Below are 17,336 nucleotides of genomic sequence, written 5' to 3' on the forward strand. Positions count from 1 at the left end.
CTTGAAGAAGGCGACGGATGAAGAGATCGACCTTGTGAAGTGTGTGCAAATGCTGTCTGGCGAGGCCACGTTGCAGATCTGATAACATTTCCTAATGCAGTTCGAGACCTACTCGGAGAATTTCTGGGCTGATATTGCTGAGCCTTTAGATCTTTCCACAATAAAGAGGAAACGTTTAGGAGATTTCATAAAAGCCTTTGTCCTATCCAGGTAAAAGGCTAGGGCTCTCCTGACATCTAATGTGTGTAATAAAGCCTCCCTGTTGTCACGGTGAAGCTTGGGATAGAAAATTGGAAGGTGAATCAATTGGTTCCTATAGAATGGGGAGATTACGGATAAATTTTGGATGTGGTCTGAGCATAACTTTGTCCAGAAAGAAAATTGGGTAGGGGGGATGTGCCATCAAAGCCGCTATTTCTCCTAGCCAAGATGACTGCTATCAGGAAAGCCGTCTTCATCAAAAGGTGTGTAAGCGAGCAAGTGGCCATAGGTTCAAAGGGTGGTCTAAGTCAGGCCTTTCAATACCAAGTTCTGGTCCCATAAGGGAGTAGAATGTCGGGGTTGTGGGAAAAGTTTTACTATAACCCATAGGAATCGTTTTGTGGTCAGGTGCAATAGCACTGAGTAGCCCTCTGTTTGGTGGAGAAAGGCTGCTATTGCCTCTAGGTGAACCTTGAATGAACTGAGAGATAGCCCTGATTTTTTGAGAGACAGTACATAGTCTAGGACCATTGGGAGAGAAACGGGCATCAGCAAAGTTTGTTGGGAATCACACCTAATCTGAAACCCGGACTATTTTTGCAGATAAGTATGATGTGTAGTAGATTTTCTACTGTGCGGTAGCACTTCCTGTACCTCCTGAGAACAGGATCTTTCTATGAGCTGGAACCATGAAGGAGCCAGGCCTTGAGGTGGAGTATCAGCAAGCTGGGATGGAGAGCATATCCTTCATTCTAGGATGGGAGGTATGAAGTGGGATGGAGAGAGATCGATGGGCATGCCACCAGTTGCGCCAGGTAAGCGTACTATGTCTGCCTCAGCCAGGTAGCAGCAATGAAGATGACATTTGCTCTCTCTCTTTTTACCTTTAACAGGATTTTCAATAGTAGAGAGAACAGGGGAAAGGCATAAATAAGGTCCATGTCCCACAGAAGAAGGAGAGCATCGCCCAAGGAGTGTTGCCCTATGCCTGCTCTGGAGCAGTTGCGTGGACATTTCTTGTTCAGTTAAGTAGCGAACATGTCTGTTGTCAGTATCTCCAGATCATGAAGCACTGCTGAATTTAACTCCAATTAGTGGTCATGTGAGAACTTATGACAGACTGTCCAGTATCAAATTTTGCTGTTAGTGTGGCCATCCTGAATTTCAGAGCTATGACAAATTTGTTCAGAGCCCTGTATGGGTCTCCAACCTCCCCTCTTCCTGGCTATCAGGAAATAAAGAGAATAAAAACCTTTACCTAGCAGATGTTGAGGAACCTATGCCTCCTAATCAGAGGAGGTGATCTATTTCTTGTTGTAACAGACTCTTGTGAGAAGAGTCCCTGAAGAGGGACGAGGAAGGGTGTTATGGGGTGAAGTGAATGGTATACCCACTGCGGATGATTTCCAGAATCCATCGGTCTGATGTTTTCAGGTGCTGAAGAACTGGGCAAGTGAGTAACCAAATGGGTCAGTCAGCAACCAAATGGGTCAGTCAGCTGCAGCAGTTGAGGGAAATGGTTTGTCAACGCCTCAACCAACACATCAAAACTGAGGTTTTGAGGTAAATGCTTGTGACATGGAAGGCTGTGGGCCTGATGGTTTATGTCTGGAGAACCTGGATTTCTTTCTCTGAGGCTCATAGAAGCACTGGGTTGAGAACTGTGACGTTTGGGATTTGTGTTGAGGTCCTGGACTAAACTTTCTTTTTAGTCCAGGAATATAGATCCCTAATGAGTGGCCCTGGAATCTTTTACGTGCATGGAGGCATGCATCAGTCTTTTCGGCACACTGTTTAGTGCCTTCAAAGGGAAGGTCTTCTACTGTTGTCTGCGCTTCCTAAGGAAAGCTAAATGAGCATCTTGATTGCACCTGTCATATAACCACTGTACTGCTGCTGTGTCGGCCACATCAAGGGCTGACTGGAGCACTGTTTTGGCCACTAATTGTCCCGCATGGATAATAGCTCGGAACTAGTTACGGTGTGACTCTGGAAGCTGATCAATAAAATTGTTGAGCTTTGTATAATTGACAGTTGTATTTCGTCGTTAATGCTTGATAATTTGCAATTCTAAATTGCAATGTGGAAGAAGAGTTAGCCTCTCTCCTGAAGAGGTCCAGTCATTTCCAATCCCTATCATATGGGGTAGCTCACATTTAGTGATGGGAGCCCTGAGAGTTTAGTGCATCCACAACAATAAAATCAGAGGGAGGGGGAAAAAAAGGGAATCACATCTCCCTAGCTGAAACATACTATTTTTTTTTTTTAATCAGCCCATTTGCAAGTACGTGTCACCAATGCTGGGGTTTGCTGTCCAGGTCATTGATGAGGAGGGCAATTCTGGAGGACGAGAAGATGTCAAGGAGCTTGTGATAGGTATCTTATACTTCTTCCAAGGGTATCTATGGGGTGCCTGCTACCCTCTTAGCCAAGTCCTGGAAAAAGCCAAAAATCATCAGCCAAGAATGGTGGCGGTGTCGTCACTGCATAATCTGGAGAGGAGGAAGAGACATTGGTTCTTGGTGTCACTTCCTCTTCTAATCCGCCCTCCTGTTCCTCTGTGATGGTCCTATGGTGGTTCAGAGGTTCTGAATGCCGTGGCCAAAGGAGAACGTCTCAGGGGCTCACAACAAGTCAGGCTGGAAGCCTGAGAGGTGTGAGGTTTACATGCTGCTCAGGGATCCCAGCAGAACCATTGGGAGGTGCGATAGAGCCCGGTGGTGGTGCCCATGGTTGGCTATACCCTGGTTGTGGAGGAGCAGGCTGAGGGTCTGACTGAGGAGCCCCTTGATAACGGGCATCATAGGGAGCATGAGAGGAGTGGAGAGAGACAATCTCCTCTGGCTCACTGTCTGAGTCACCATTAGAAAGTGGAGGTGCATGGCACACTTCCTTATTTACTTTATCCACACCCGTCATGATTTTATAGACCTCCATCATTTCCCCTCAGTCATCTATTTTCCAAGATGAAAAGTCCCTGTCTTATTAATCTCTCCTCATATGGAAGCTGTTCCACACCCCTAATCATTTTTGTTGCCTTTTTCTGTACCTTTTCCAATTAGAAGAGGATAAAAAGAGGTGAGGATAACTGTAAGAGATGTGAAGGGCTGATAATGATGAGTGTCTATTTAAGGAAATGATTGAGTGCTTACCAACATCAGGCAGAGAAAAGGTGGATTTTGAGCTCTGTTTGAAAGGGGGAGCTCTATAGAGTCTTGTGTTTGCAAAGGACTGATCTACAACTGGAAATTAGAAAATGGATACATGAGTAGGTTAGAAAAGGCAGATCACAAAAAGCAACAGAGGGTTATATAAAGAGAAGATCAGTGAGGTAGTTGAGAAACACAGGCACTTAGGCTCTGTAGAGCATAGCAAAGAATTTTGTAAAGGGTAACTATGTGGACAGGAAGCCAGCAGAGGTCTGTCATGACAGAGAGAAGATATCCAGTATAGACAAGTTCAAAAAAGAGACTTTGGGAGGTCACAGGAGTAGACATGAATAAGATGTGAATTAGCAAATCAGAATGAGTAAGTGAGTTATTCTAAGGTGACCAGACCTTAGAAAGACAACTCCTTCATTGCTGCTGCTGTTCATAACTTTGCTGACCAGAAAAAACACAACTGACTAGACTCAATCAGTTTCAGTACTGCCATTCAGAATCCTAAAGTCAGGAGTGAAATTGTCAAGTGTTATGTCAGTCTTTTGCTGCCATAGCAATCTGAATAGGCCAAGAGAAACATCAGTGGTGCACAGTGGAGTTATTCATTGGGAAGTGGGGAGAATGGAAAGTGAATACAGTAGCAGAGGTCTGTCCCACTCATAGCAGCTAGGAAGTTCTGGAAGCAGGGAGAAGAGATAAAGGTCTTCTCCTATCCAGCATGAGTGAGGGGGTGGAAGTGGAGTTTCAAATTTAAAAGAGATACTCATACCTAACCAAAAGCGCATGTAAAAGATGAACCTCCCTCATCTGGGTCACTGAGTTCCAAAACTATATTCTGATAGAAATCCCAGTAAAATTTCCTTTTCCAGTAGTTGGGCTTTTCAGCAAGGCATTTGCCCATGGACCTTGCTGGTGGGCCTTTCACCCTTGTATTTTTATCTAACTCCTATTCTGTGGCAGTGGCTTACCTTACAGTAATTGGAGTTTTTCAGTTCCTGATTTACTTATCTGACACAATGCTATAATGCTTACATGTGTCAAATCTTCCAATTGACCTTGCCAAATATTTTGTAAATGGTCATATTGCCTACTTAACTTGGGTTTTTAGTCCCTGGCTCTTTAGCTACACTTAATATTTTGCTTAAAACGACCATCAGCACAAAATACTTCACAAATTTGAATTTGCCAAGTAGCATAACCTGATTGCAGTCTGGAAACCAAGATTTTTGTTGGCTATTAAGGAGCAATACTGACCTGTTATCCAAGGCATACAAAGGGTTTCCAAGATTTCTTTAACAGAGCTATAGAAGTATTATTTAAGGTTATCAGTTACTGAAGTATTATTTAAAACTGTGAGGATTCTTCTCTACTCCTGATGCAGAGCATTAACTAACCACAAAATCAAACAACTGTCAAATCATTGGTAAGTCAGACATAGCCCTCCCTAACCCACACTTAAGTTAACCACATTAACACACAGCACTGCCTTCCTTAGCTGCATAGTGTAAAAGTGCATTTAAAAGTCCAGTGTAAACTCTATTGTGCATCCCTGGTATGAAATTTTCAATGTGTTATAACTGTCAAATGAAAATCAGCAATTATCTTTGCTGAGAAATGCATGAACACCAAAAATTAGCTTTCTACCCCCAACCATTTTGACTGTCCAGCTGCTAAAAAAACTAATCATTTTAAGGGGGAGTATTTTTTCCATTCTTACCCAAAAACAGATGAACTATTTTTATTAAACTTTGCACACAAACAAAACACTAACAGATAAAATGATCCAAAAAGGTGAAAAATTTAGAAAATAAGTGGTTGATAATGAGATTCAGGAGAGAGAGCAAACACTTATGTTATGCATATCAGAAGTTCCAGATCAGTTAAGAACAGAGTCGTAATGATTTAAAACATTTCTTGTCTGAAGGAAGATGAGCTGTGTGAAGCAAGTTGATATAAGAAACTGCTGTGGAGCTAAATTGGAGAAAAAGATGGACAATTTTGGATAGGAGAATTTCTAAGATCTTAAAGCTAGGATGAATGAAATAGGAAAACTGTAGTATCTCAAATCTACAAATATTCTCTTCTCTTATGCATAAAGTTTAAGTTTGCTTGTTTTGATTTTTTTTCAACTTAGACACTATGCAACTAATACTTTTTAAGTATTTTAATTCACTAATATTGAGGTGCATGGATATTTTCCTTTTTTATTTTTCTGGTAGCTTGTTTCATTCTTATGAGCTGTATTTTAGCCCTTTTTCCTCATCAAGAGCTCCCAGACAACCCATGTCTAGAATGTAACATTGATCTATTCATGAAGACACTTTTGGCTGTAATCTAGAAAAATGCTCGTTTTCACTTCATTGCACAGAATAATGTAAATTAAATCCAATTAGGAAATTATGTATGTTAACAGACTGTGGTAAAAACAAAGGTACAATATTTGCACTTTAACTAATAAAAATGAATACAAGTTAAACTTTCCTTGATATTCAGTATTTCTATTGCCATCATCCATAGCAATTTCTTTTGGTGACCAAACTAATCCACAAATTTTCCATTATATATGGTGTGACCTAGTGGTTCAAGTACAAGACTGGAAGCCATGAAATGGTAAATTCTAAACCTGCTATGACAGAAAACTTAAATTCTCTAATCATTCATTGTTCCAGGTCCACAACAGTAAAGGTCACTAGTCCAACTGAAACACATCTAGCTCTGACAAATCACAAGACATCAGACCTTAAATTTACATATTTTGGCTTTCATCTAGCTCTGCTCTTCCCCACTTCAATTAGGGATGTAAAAGCCTAAACGTTTAAACTTTAATCAGCTGTTGAAACATTTTAGACAGCTGATTACCGTTTAAACTGGAGGGAGGAGCTGCAGCAGGGCAGCTCTTGCTCCTGGGGAGGCACGGAGCCCAGCGCAGCTCCCCCTGAACGTGCAGAGCCGGGGCAGGTGGGGGGAGGGGAAGCCGCAGCTGGGCTCAGCTCCCCACGAGTGAGAGCTGAGAGCTGTCCAGCTATGACGGCGCGGGAAGTGCAGTTCGGAAGCTCTGGCTTGACAGTGAGGAGCTGAGCCCTGCACCGATCTCCCCACCCCCAGGCATTTAACCATTTAAACGTTCTATTTTTACAACGTTTAAATAGATTCTTTATTAAACTAATTTTTACATCCCTAACTTCAATAAGGCTTTTATTTTAAACAGATATCTTAAACTGCTGAAGTTATCATTTCTTTAGGCTGTTGACAACTTGGATACAAAATTGCTTTCACACAATGGGAGACACTAGTTTCTACATCTCATCTTTCAAGAAAGCGGCCACTTTACGTGGCACCCATGTTGGATGTAAAATGAAAAAAGCGAGATGATAGTATGAATTATACGATTTTAAAGTTTATAGTCTCATAGCTTGTCACATGCTTTATGCCACTGGACAACAGAGAACAGCAGCTTTCCAATGGCACAAAAGGTGGATTTTTAGCCCTAATGATTTGCAAATTCTGAGACCTCAAATTCTTACTGGGCCATTTGGTTTAGCCTTGCTATCTTTTCCCCAGAGACAGGAATGCATCTCAATACCAGGATCACATACCAATGTTAACATCTAAAGGATAAAAGTTATTTCTATGTACCTGGACAACTCATTTAGCCTCTCTGCCTCAAAATGAGGACAATTCTTACCAAACTGAGAGAAGTGTTAGAAGATTAGCTTGTATGGTACGTGTAAGAGAAATAGAGCTGCTAAGTCTAACACATTAGATCTTTCAAATTCCACATGTATAAATATCAAAACTTTTGAGAGACAAGATAGGTGAGGTAATCTCTCTCTAATATCCTGGGACAGGCATGGCTACAACTACACTGCATAAAAATCTTTTTGTGATATCTACTAAAATACTTCTTTTCCATCCTTTCGCCTTTATCATCAAGAATCCGCAATTAACACAGTCCATTTATTTCATCACAAAATTTTGCTTCAACTTTTTCAACAATACATCCAATGAGCAGCAGCACTTGTTTCCCTCCTTCCTTTAGGTTAACATACAGAAATCCGCCTTGGTGTACCCCACAACCTTCATTTCAATCTTTTCTTCCACCCTCAGAACTCCTCCAGAAGCAAAGGAGTTTGATTATGGCTGTGCTTCAAGAACAGTAGTTCTTACTCTGTTCCTGCTGATGCTTCTGAGAAAAGATTAGTGTGTAGGAAGCAAAACACAATCAACCACCTCTGCTTCTGGGGTCTTTCTGTGGAGAGAGCTAATGCACAGAAATAAATAGGTGTGGGGAAAAAAAGAAATGCACATAAACTAACAAGAGGAAAAGTAGAAAAAATAGGGAAGCATACCACTAAGTGAACTCGTTGCTAAACGACACAGAACAGCATGATCATAGAGAACAATTATGCTAATTATCCAACATGAGAAATTCACAAAATGGGATCTCCAGGAGAGAAAAGGGGTCAGGAGAATCAAGAACTCAAGGCTACCCGAACCTGAAATTAGAACTGTGGTCATTGCTTTTAAACATTTGTTTTAATATTTAACTATGGATAAAAGTTTTGCTCTATTTCACTGGAAAGGAAACCTGGAAGCACTTTGATTAATGGATCAAAAGCTTACCCCTCACCTACACTTAATGTTTGTATTCTCTCAGAAAATGTTATTTTCTTTAGCAACACTCAACAAATCAAAGGAGGTAACCATAGAAAAAATTATTCTCTTACTAATAGTGAAGCATACCGAAGCTACAAAATCCTGTTCTTCATGGATTCTAGCAACCATAATACAAATAAGCCCTTGAATAAAAAGTGTTCTTCAAACATCCAATTAACTTCTGAAGTTAGATGGAAGCTACAAAACTTTCATCTTTACAATTTAGTTCTTTTTAAAATTTGCACTACATGAATTGAAAGTGACCTGCAAAGGATTTTTAAACAGGACATGCAGCAGTGCCATGCAAGTATCAAGGAGCTGAGGCAGGTGTACCAGAAGACAAGAGAGACCAGCAGTTGCTCTGGTATGACATCATAGACATCTCGTTTCTACAAGGAGTTTCATGCCATCCTTGACGGTGACCCTAACTGCACAAACCCCATGGATACTTCGGGGGGGAGGGACGGGGTTTGGAAACAGTGACCAGCAGAGTGAAACCAGAGACATGTGGTAATGTTCTGCCTTTTTAATTAGGATAGAATAGGGATTGAAATAACCAACATAGGTAAATTTTATAACTGCTTCTCATTCCCCTGTGCAGGTAGGCAGAGATGGCCCAGTGGAAAAGCTTGTTTATGTTCACAAGGATGTCCTGGGAATCCATCGAGATCTCTAGGAAACTTTCCTGGAAATAATCTGTAATCCTCTGCCGAAAGTTACTTTGGAGGGCTGCCTTGTTTCTTCCCGTGATAGGAAACTTTGCCGCGCCAATCGGCAATTACTTCTGCAAGCATCATAGCAGCACATATGCGAGCTGCATACGGACCTGGTCTGTAACCACATGCACGCAAGAGTTGCACCCTTGCATTCTCAGTTACCCGCAGGAGCGAGATATCAGCTGCTATCACCCCCATCTGTGGAAAATTGTGCCAGCATTCAGAATAGTTGCCCTAAGTGTGTGTAGTGATACCCCACTGAAACCACTCGACCCTTTGTCCCATCTTTCTCCTTTCTCCCGTGGGCCAAACTCACCATGGCTGGGGCTCCCGTCATGTTGTATGCCTGCCAAGGGAAAGTGAGAAAGTCGTGTTTCTAACTTATTTGGATCAAGGGTGTGAATGCACTTACGAAAGTGCTTCTACTGTTTCTTTAACATCTGCAGATGCGCCCTTGAGGATCTCCTCCTGCACACCAGCTGAGCAACTCAATCTGATAAGGAGACTAATCAAGAGAAGCAAGGGAGACGTGTTCCGGGCGGTGCTGCAATTTTCTGGTACTTCAGATTGTGTGCAGAGAGCATGGAGAGATTATCAATGACAAACTGTGGATGGATAGTCAAGATAGGAGACAGGGGCGGGAGCAAATGATAAATCTGCTCAGGGAGCAAACAGACATGTTGAGATCCCTGACTGAACTTCAGGTGGAACACAGCCAAGCTCGACTCCCCCTGCAGCCCATACAGACCGCCCTGAGGGAGATGTTTCACAATGACAGCTGGACATACACCCAGCTGAAAGAGCATCACTGGCATATGTGTTCATGATTTTCATGTTCCTTCCAGAAGATAGAAATGTTTGCATAGGTGTTGAATAAAAATGTATTATAGAAAATGAATTCATAAACAATGCCAATAGGTGCATTTGCACTGTTACATCACTGCACACAGAGCAATCATTACAAGGTTTATACTACGGTGCAAGAAACAATGCATGGCTCAGTGCATTACAAAAGCACACATTACTGTGGCTCATTGTCAAAATGCTCCTTTGAAGCCTCCCAGATTCAAATAGCTCCCTGTTGAGCCCCTCCAACAGCCCTGGTATTTAGCACAACCAGCTGATCCACCTCAACACTCCACCCCTGTGGAAAACTTCTCCCCTTAGCATCATAAACGTTACTCAGAGCACAGCAGGCTGCTCTGACCACGGGATTATTTTCCTCACTGAGGTCTAACCTGCCAACGAGGCAGCAACAGTGCCCCTTTAAGCAGCCAAAGGCACATTCAACGTCATTCTGCACCAGCTGAGTCTGTTGTTGAAGCACTCCTTGCTGCAGTCACGGTTGCCAGTGTAAAGCTTCATGAGCCACAGAAGCAAGGGGTAGACGGGATCTCCCAGGATCACTATTGGCATTTCCACATCTCCAATTGAAATCTTCTGGCCTGGAAAGAAAGTCCCTGCTTGCAGCTTTCTTTACAGCCCAGTGTTCCTGAAGATGTGTGTGTCATGCACCTTCCCTGACAATCCACCAGCACTTGCAATACCATAGAAAAGTAGCCCTTTCTGTTGATGTACTCCGTCACAAGGTGGTCTGGGGCCAAAATGAGGAAGTGTGTGCCATCTATCACCCCACCACGGTTAGAGAATCCCATTGCCACAAAACCGTCCAGTATTTTACACACATTGCCCAGAGACTCCTACTATGAAGGACTGTAATGATTAATGGCCATGCACACTTGCATCACTGCAATCCCCACTCCAAACCAATTTGCAACTGATCCATAGCTGTCTGGTGTTGCCTGCTTCCATACAGTGATCACCATTGGCTTCTCCAGCAGTAGGGCAGCTCCCATTCTGGTGTCCTGTGCCGGAGGGCAGGGGTGAGCGCCACACACAGTTCCAGAAAAGTGGCTTTGCACATTCAAACATTCTGCAGCTAGCCATTACTCATCATCCCATACCTGCAGAACATCCAGCAGCAGATGTTTACAAGTTGCACAGTGGGATAGCTACCCATGGTGCACTGCTCTCTCTGTCGATGCAAGAGCACCAACAGAGGATGGACTCTGCCGTCACTAGGAGTGTTGTGTGGACATGCAACAGCAGTTTAATTACAGAGTTGGATGAACATCAACATAACTTAAGCTGACTTAATTTTGTAGTGTAGATATGTTTATAAAATCCATAAACAGTGCCAAGAGGTGCACTTACATTGTTACTTTACTGCACACAGAGCAATCATTACAAAATTCATACTACAGTGCAAGAAAACAATGCCTGGCTCAACGTATTACAGAAACACACATTACTATGGCTCATTGTCAGAATACTCCTTTAAAGCCTCTCTGAATCAAATAGCCCCCCACTGAACCTTAAAAATATCTGGAGTGTTAAGGCTGTCCTTCCCAAATTTTGCTGCAGAACCTATGGGAAGTCTGATGTTTACTGTGCCTGCTAACACCTTAACTGAAAGAGGGTTTTGAATCACAAACATTTCCTTTATCCAAAATGTTAATCAGCCATTGAAGTTAAATAAGTGTTAAAAGTTAACATTTTTGAATGCTGACTAAAAATTCCATCCCCTCCACTGCTCAGCTTTTATTCTGTTGGGTTTTGTGATGTTATTTTGTTAGCTCTACGGTCATTAAAATATTCCAACCTAGATAGAACCTATATTTCTCATATAAAAAACAAGTTGACTTTTTTATTTTCTTTTAAAGTCAAGCCTTCATATATTCTTTGGACATCATGATGTAAAGGGCATAATCCTCATTTTCTTTCCTTGGCAAAATTTACTTTCTAGTCAGAAAACTCAGAAAATATGCCCTTTAAAGGTAATATTCAAAGTAAGAATCCTTTAATAAATGTGCAAAAGCCTTCACCGAAGAAGTCTAAGAGGTAATTTTGCTTAATAACTTAAGCTTACAATTTTTCACTATGTGAACTCTAGACCCCCTTCATGACTGATTCTCTTCTATGGCTAGCCAGCATCTTCAAGTGATGGTCTATGGTAGACACATCACCACCAATGGAAAGGCAGGCATAACCTCTGGATAGACAATCATGAGGTTCAGATTTTACAGAAATCAAGAGTTAAATGAATCATCTGCTGCAATGCCCTGAATTTTTTTTCATTAAAAGTATGTGTATATATTGTTATATCCAGTTGGAAGACTTCTGTATAATTCTTACATTTCCTGTTCTCCAGCTATAAAGCTCAAAAAAGTAGCTAGAAAAAATGTCCCTGTGGCAAGAAACATCAAGTATAACTTGTCCTAACAACATGTTTGCCCAAAACCAACATAGTTTACTTTTATATAACTCCCCAGTACTGTTTCCCTCTGATTAAAGCAATTTTCCCCTCAGACCATATTGTCTGGAACTCTGATAAATATAGGTGTGTACACTGCCTCAAGCAATCTGTAATACACCCATCACATTATTTAGGTGCCTGTTAGAAAAATATTTAAATAAGTTGCTATACTAACATGTTCAATGTACTTCAGAATTGTAGTTCTATTTTCACTCTCACTAATGCTTACGTTCAGAATACATCTCAAACCAGAAGTGGATTTTTTTCTAAAAGATATCTGCTAGTTCAAACATGAACTAATTGAGGGAAGTCCTATGGTCTGTGTTATGCAGGAGATCAGACCAGATTATCAGTAAGGCCAGAAGGCACTGCTGTATCTATGAAATCTTAGAATAAAGCTACCTATCATACACACTACAATACATTCACCTCCACTTGTTCACTATAACTGCCAGTACTTTGGTCCTGCAGGAAAACAAGAGAAAGGTTACTTCAAACTCTGAAAACCATCATCCTATTATTGAAAAAAAAAAAAAAAAAGTTAGAACTGAAAAATAAAATATGAACTTAGGTTATATAAATTAAGACTTTGGTCTCTTGCAGTGAAAGCACCCAAATCACAAAGTATATTCATTTTTTCCCCTAAAAATGAAAGGCAGTTTAAATTATGCTGATCTTTATGTCTCAAATTAATCTATTCTTAAATTTTATCCAGATTTCAGATTTAAAGGTCAAGTCTACACAAGAAAAGGTTTTCAAGGACTGCTAGTGTAGATGCAGCTTATCTTGGCAAAAAAAAATTTGTTTTTAAATGCTTTTGCCCAGTATACTTATTATACTAGTTTCCCCCGCAAAATAAACTATACCAGCAAAGCATTTTTTAAAACAGTATAATGGTTTATACACTAAGGCTTTTACTAGTATAGAAATGTCATAAAAAAGCACCCTCACCCAACATTACTATGCTGGCAAAAGTTTCTAGCGCAGACCTAAGATAGAACTATCAAGGCAGTGAAAGTTAGATGCACATGAAGACCTTTCATAGACACACTAACATACAGCTCATCATTCATGAACACTTTCTTGCAATTTGTGCATATTAATAAGCATCCGAAAAAACTTCAAGAACATCCTTCTCATACAATCTTTGCTAAGGACTGCATTAATATAATTGTAATGTAACGAAAGCTACATATTGTTCAGTTATGGAAGTAATGCAGTGGTAACATGGCTTCAAGTAGTAAAGGCTTGTTTTGTTTTTAAGTTCTGATTTCACTATCACTTTTTCAGAACAAGAAAGGGACAACGATTTGATAGTCTTAGTGTTGCCCATGTATTTCAAATGTCCAGCAGCTTTCTAGTTTTAAAACACAATTCAAAATAAAGCAACCCTCTAAAGTTTCCCTAACAAAATATTTCTAACAGAAGGAAAAGGCACAATTACAAGATCAGTTTAAACACGCAGCATCATTTTCTACTACAGCTTTGCTGCATAAAGGAAAGTTGGAAATTCTTGGGTTTTAAAAATAAAAACAAAAGGAAATCCATTTCTGGTTCACACACACTGCTAGATTTAACATGCAATCGTGATAAACAGCTGGTTTTGCACATAACCGCAGAAGAGCTGGGAATAAAAAGCTCAAACTGTATGAATTTCCCAGTTCCAAAACTGAAACGTTGACGGCGGTCACGCTGCAGCCAGGGATATCGAGTAAGTTAGGATAAAATAAATGTTTATTAAAAAGGGCGTTGATTTCTTGGCATCAGCGGTAAGCAGGAGACACCCCTAGCGTCGACGTAAAAAACTACAGCACTGGATACCATAATCTCTGGATTAATTTTATGGCAGTAAAAGGGAAATTTAAATCGCCATGATTTTAAAAAGACAACCCTCTTCATGCACACCATGATATACAGTATCGTGAACCTTCTTACAACATCCAAAAATCTACATATAGATCACAGTTACTGTAAGATTTTCAACCCTGTGCAATAAAGTCTGTATTATCTGGCATGTCTCCTGCCACAGGCAACGTACATTGCAGCCTTCCGGTCTGCACATGAAGAGCAAACGCTGCTGCACCAAAGCGCAAAAAAAAAAAAAAAAAACCCTGCAAGACTGCAAAATAACCACCACCAAACAGCACCACTGAGCAACTGCACAGAAACGCAGGGCTACATCTGGGAAACAGATGAACAGCAGCCTAGATTTCAATCCTGTTCCAGAGGTGGGAGGGGGCCTGAGGACTCGGAGGTTGGGGGTGTTGAAGGGGGGCTATAAAGGTAGATGAGCAGTGTGGTGTGTGGCTGTTGGCACGTGATAAAGAGGGGAAGGGGGGCTGGGATAAAGAGGAGTGTTGGTGGAGGGACCGGGGAGAGGTGACAGGGGATGATGCGGGGGTGAGGGGGGGATGGACTGTTACTGACTGACAAGGTGGCAGGAAAAGACTGTGGGGGAGGAGACAGGAGGTTTTGGGGAGCGGAGGGGAGAGGAAGGGGGATAACCTGGAGGTGGCCACCTCCAGGTTATCCGGGACACAAGGCAGGAATAGGAGGTATCCGGAGGACCCGGGTGCGGGGGTAGCTGGAGGCGGCCCGAGCACGGGAAAGGGCACGGGGGGTAGCCGGAGGCGACACGGGGGCGGGGAGAGGACCAGGAGGGGATATCCGGAGGTGGCCCGAGCATGGGGGTGGGGGGGAGGGGCGGGCGGGGAGGATAATCTGGAGGCGGCCCGGGCTAAGGGAGGCAAGCGGGTCAGGCGGTATCCGGAGCGCTCCGAGCACGGGGGTCGGGAGGGGACGGGACGGGAGGAGTATCTGGAGACGGCCCGGGCACAGAGCGGGGAGGGGGCGGGGATAAACAGCGAGAAAGGGCCCGGTCCCGCGGGAAGCAGGGCGGAGGCGGCTGGTGTGGGCCGTTGCGGTCCGGGCTCCCGCTCGATCTCGGCCCCGGCCCCGGCCCCGGCCCCGGCCCCGGCCCCACAGGGGGGAGGCAGGGTCTGGAATTTTCCTCCGGCCCGGTGCAGGGGGCCCGGCCGGCGGGCGGGGGAGGAAGGAGGAAGCGGGGGCTGCTCACCATGGTGGCGGGTGGGTGTCGGGAGCCTGCCCGCAGCTGCTGGATCCGCCGAGTGCCGGCCTCAGTCGCTGGCCCGCGCGCGCCGCGCCCGCTCAGTCCCGCCGCGCCGACGGTTTCGCTGCAGTGGCTCGCTCGCGCTCGCGCGCTGACCCGCAACCTCGCCGCGCGGGAGGGAAGAAGACAGCGAGCGAGCGAGGGAGGGAGCGAGCTGCGATCGCCAGCATAGGGCGGAGCAGCCAACATCCGGGCACCTCCCCCCTCCCGCCACCCAGGCTCATTTGCATACGTGAGGAGGAGGAGGGGGAAGAGGGGAGAGAGTGCGCCTGACGGCACGTATTTCAGCCGGAGCGGGCGGTGGGCGGGCGGTCACGTGGGGGTGTATAAAATGGAGGCTGCGGGGTGGGCATGTGGCGCTCTGCTGCGCGGGGGCGGGGGAGTGGCTGTGGCTGCCCGGCCGAGTCCTACCGCATCCCCCGGTCCAGGGTCCGTGGGGAGCTGGTGCTCTCGCTCCTCCCTCCCACCCCCCGGGCTTCTGGCCCCAGCCTGTGCCGCAGAGCTCCAGCGGTGCGGCACGTCCCCGGGCCTCCGTCCGTCCGTCCACCCACCCAGCCGACCTCCCCCCCCCCCCCCCCCCCGATTCATTTCATCTCTGGGGGAGCCGGGCCCCTCCGCGGGGCTGAGGGCGGCAGAGGTCTGTGCTGCTGTTCTGCTCGCTCCTCGCTTGGGGGAGACTTTCCTGGCCTCTGCTCCGCCCAACGCTTCTGCCCGGCTCCCTTAAAGAGAGTGGGCGGCTAAAGCCTGTCTTATCTCTTGATGCTGGCTAGTTGGGAGGGGATAATAATCTTTGGACCCTACGGAGTGATGGTCTCTGCAGCCATCACCACCTCTCCCGCCCCAGCTGGTTTATCTGGCGTCCTTGGCCTGGGGAATCCATGGACTAAGGGGGGTGCAGAGGTAGTTACTCAGCTGCCGCCCACTTCTGTATACATGAGGAGGGATCTGAGAGTGGAGGTTACCTTCCGAGTGTGGATTCGAGAAGGATGAGCTAATCCTATGTTATGCTGGCTGCCACCAGTTATGGTAACACTTCAATGGATTCTTCATGCTGAAATGCACCCAAATAATATTTTGCCTGTATTATTTCTGGCCAACTGCTTTCAGTGTGTCTTTGATATTTAATGCAATTAATTATGCAAAACTAATGTTACTGAGCTACTGGATGACTAGTGGCATTATGCCTAAAAGTGCTTATATAGCACTACCATTTATATGGCATTTTACAAAGTGACATTCCTTGCCCTGAAGAACTTACACATTAGTTACAATGAGTGGTGCCATATAAATGTGAAATAATATAGGAAATGCAGCTTTTATAACCCTTTCAGGGCCAGCTTTTAGGACTGACTACTTGCATGCTTAAGACTGGCCCTCAGGAAATGACCTATTTATACTGTAAGGTGGTAAGTAGGCCAGCTGATGCTTTTTAAAGATAAGACTTTATGAAGGGTGAAGTGAAATATTAAGTAAAATGGCTTTACTTTGCATTCCTTTAGCTGCTGCAGGTTACAGCTGCCACTTTATGGCATTTGTTCTGTGGAACAAAACATTTTGTGTTGCCTATCAGTACAATATGACATGGTTCTGATAATGAGGTAGAGATATGAAATAAGGGATATCAACATAGTAATATATTATACTTAAGCATAGTCATGCTGACACAGTTACACTGATGTCATTTTGCAGGTGTTTGATTTTTTTGTTTTGTTTTATAATATCTGACTTTCAGATCAGTGCATATGTCCTGCAGGGAGAATACAAGTCAATCCTATCAAATTCAGGAGGATAGGTGTTGGGTTTTTTTTTTTTAAAGAGATCATTTAATTTAGGGCTAAACTAATGATTTGCAGGATTATAACTGTAAGCAAGGTCCCCAAACTGGACTGTAAATTTCTTCCCCATCTAGCCTGTTATCAAAGGAGTGAATTGTCCCCCACTGTTGTCTTGCTATTTGAGTGGGAGACTGAGCTGGTTTATGACTCAATGCAGGAACAGTGGGCCCCAAGTGTTCACTCTTACTGCTTAGGCCTGAGGCCAATTTGTCAACTCTCCAAGAAGTAACTAGAATCTTGAAATCAGGTGTTGGTGAGCAAATGCAGTAAAAGAGGAACTAAGGGTCAGCTATTCTTGCAAAGGTCTGTTAACATTTTTGA

At 43.7% G+C, this 17,336-nt stretch overlaps 1 protein-coding gene across 1 annotated transcript in view; it reads right to left on the reverse strand.

Annotated features, from left to right (window-relative positions):
• Nucleotides 1-15,382, reverse strand: part of PPP3R1 (protein phosphatase 3 regulatory subunit B, alpha) — a 69,174-nt gene extending 53,792 nt beyond the window's left edge. The window contains exon 1 of the mRNA XM_067565275.1: nucleotides 15,127-15,382. Within this exon, the coding sequence (XP_067421376.1) occupies nucleotides 15,127-15,369 (243 nt within the window). The 5' untranslated portion in view covers nucleotides 15,370-15,382. The remainder of the gene's footprint in view (nucleotides 1-15,126) is intronic.
• Between the last annotated feature and the right edge of the window lie 1,954 nt (nucleotides 15,383-17,336).

The sequence above is a fragment of the Emydura macquarii genome, unplaced genomic scaffold (genome assembly GCF_026122565.2).
Source record: "Emydura macquarii macquarii isolate MOO-44397 ecotype Brisbane River unplaced genomic scaffold, CSIRO-AGI_Emac_v2 contig_2676, whole genome shotgun sequence".
Classification (NCBI taxonomy): Eukaryota; Metazoa; Chordata; order Testudines; family Chelidae; genus Emydura; species Emydura macquarii.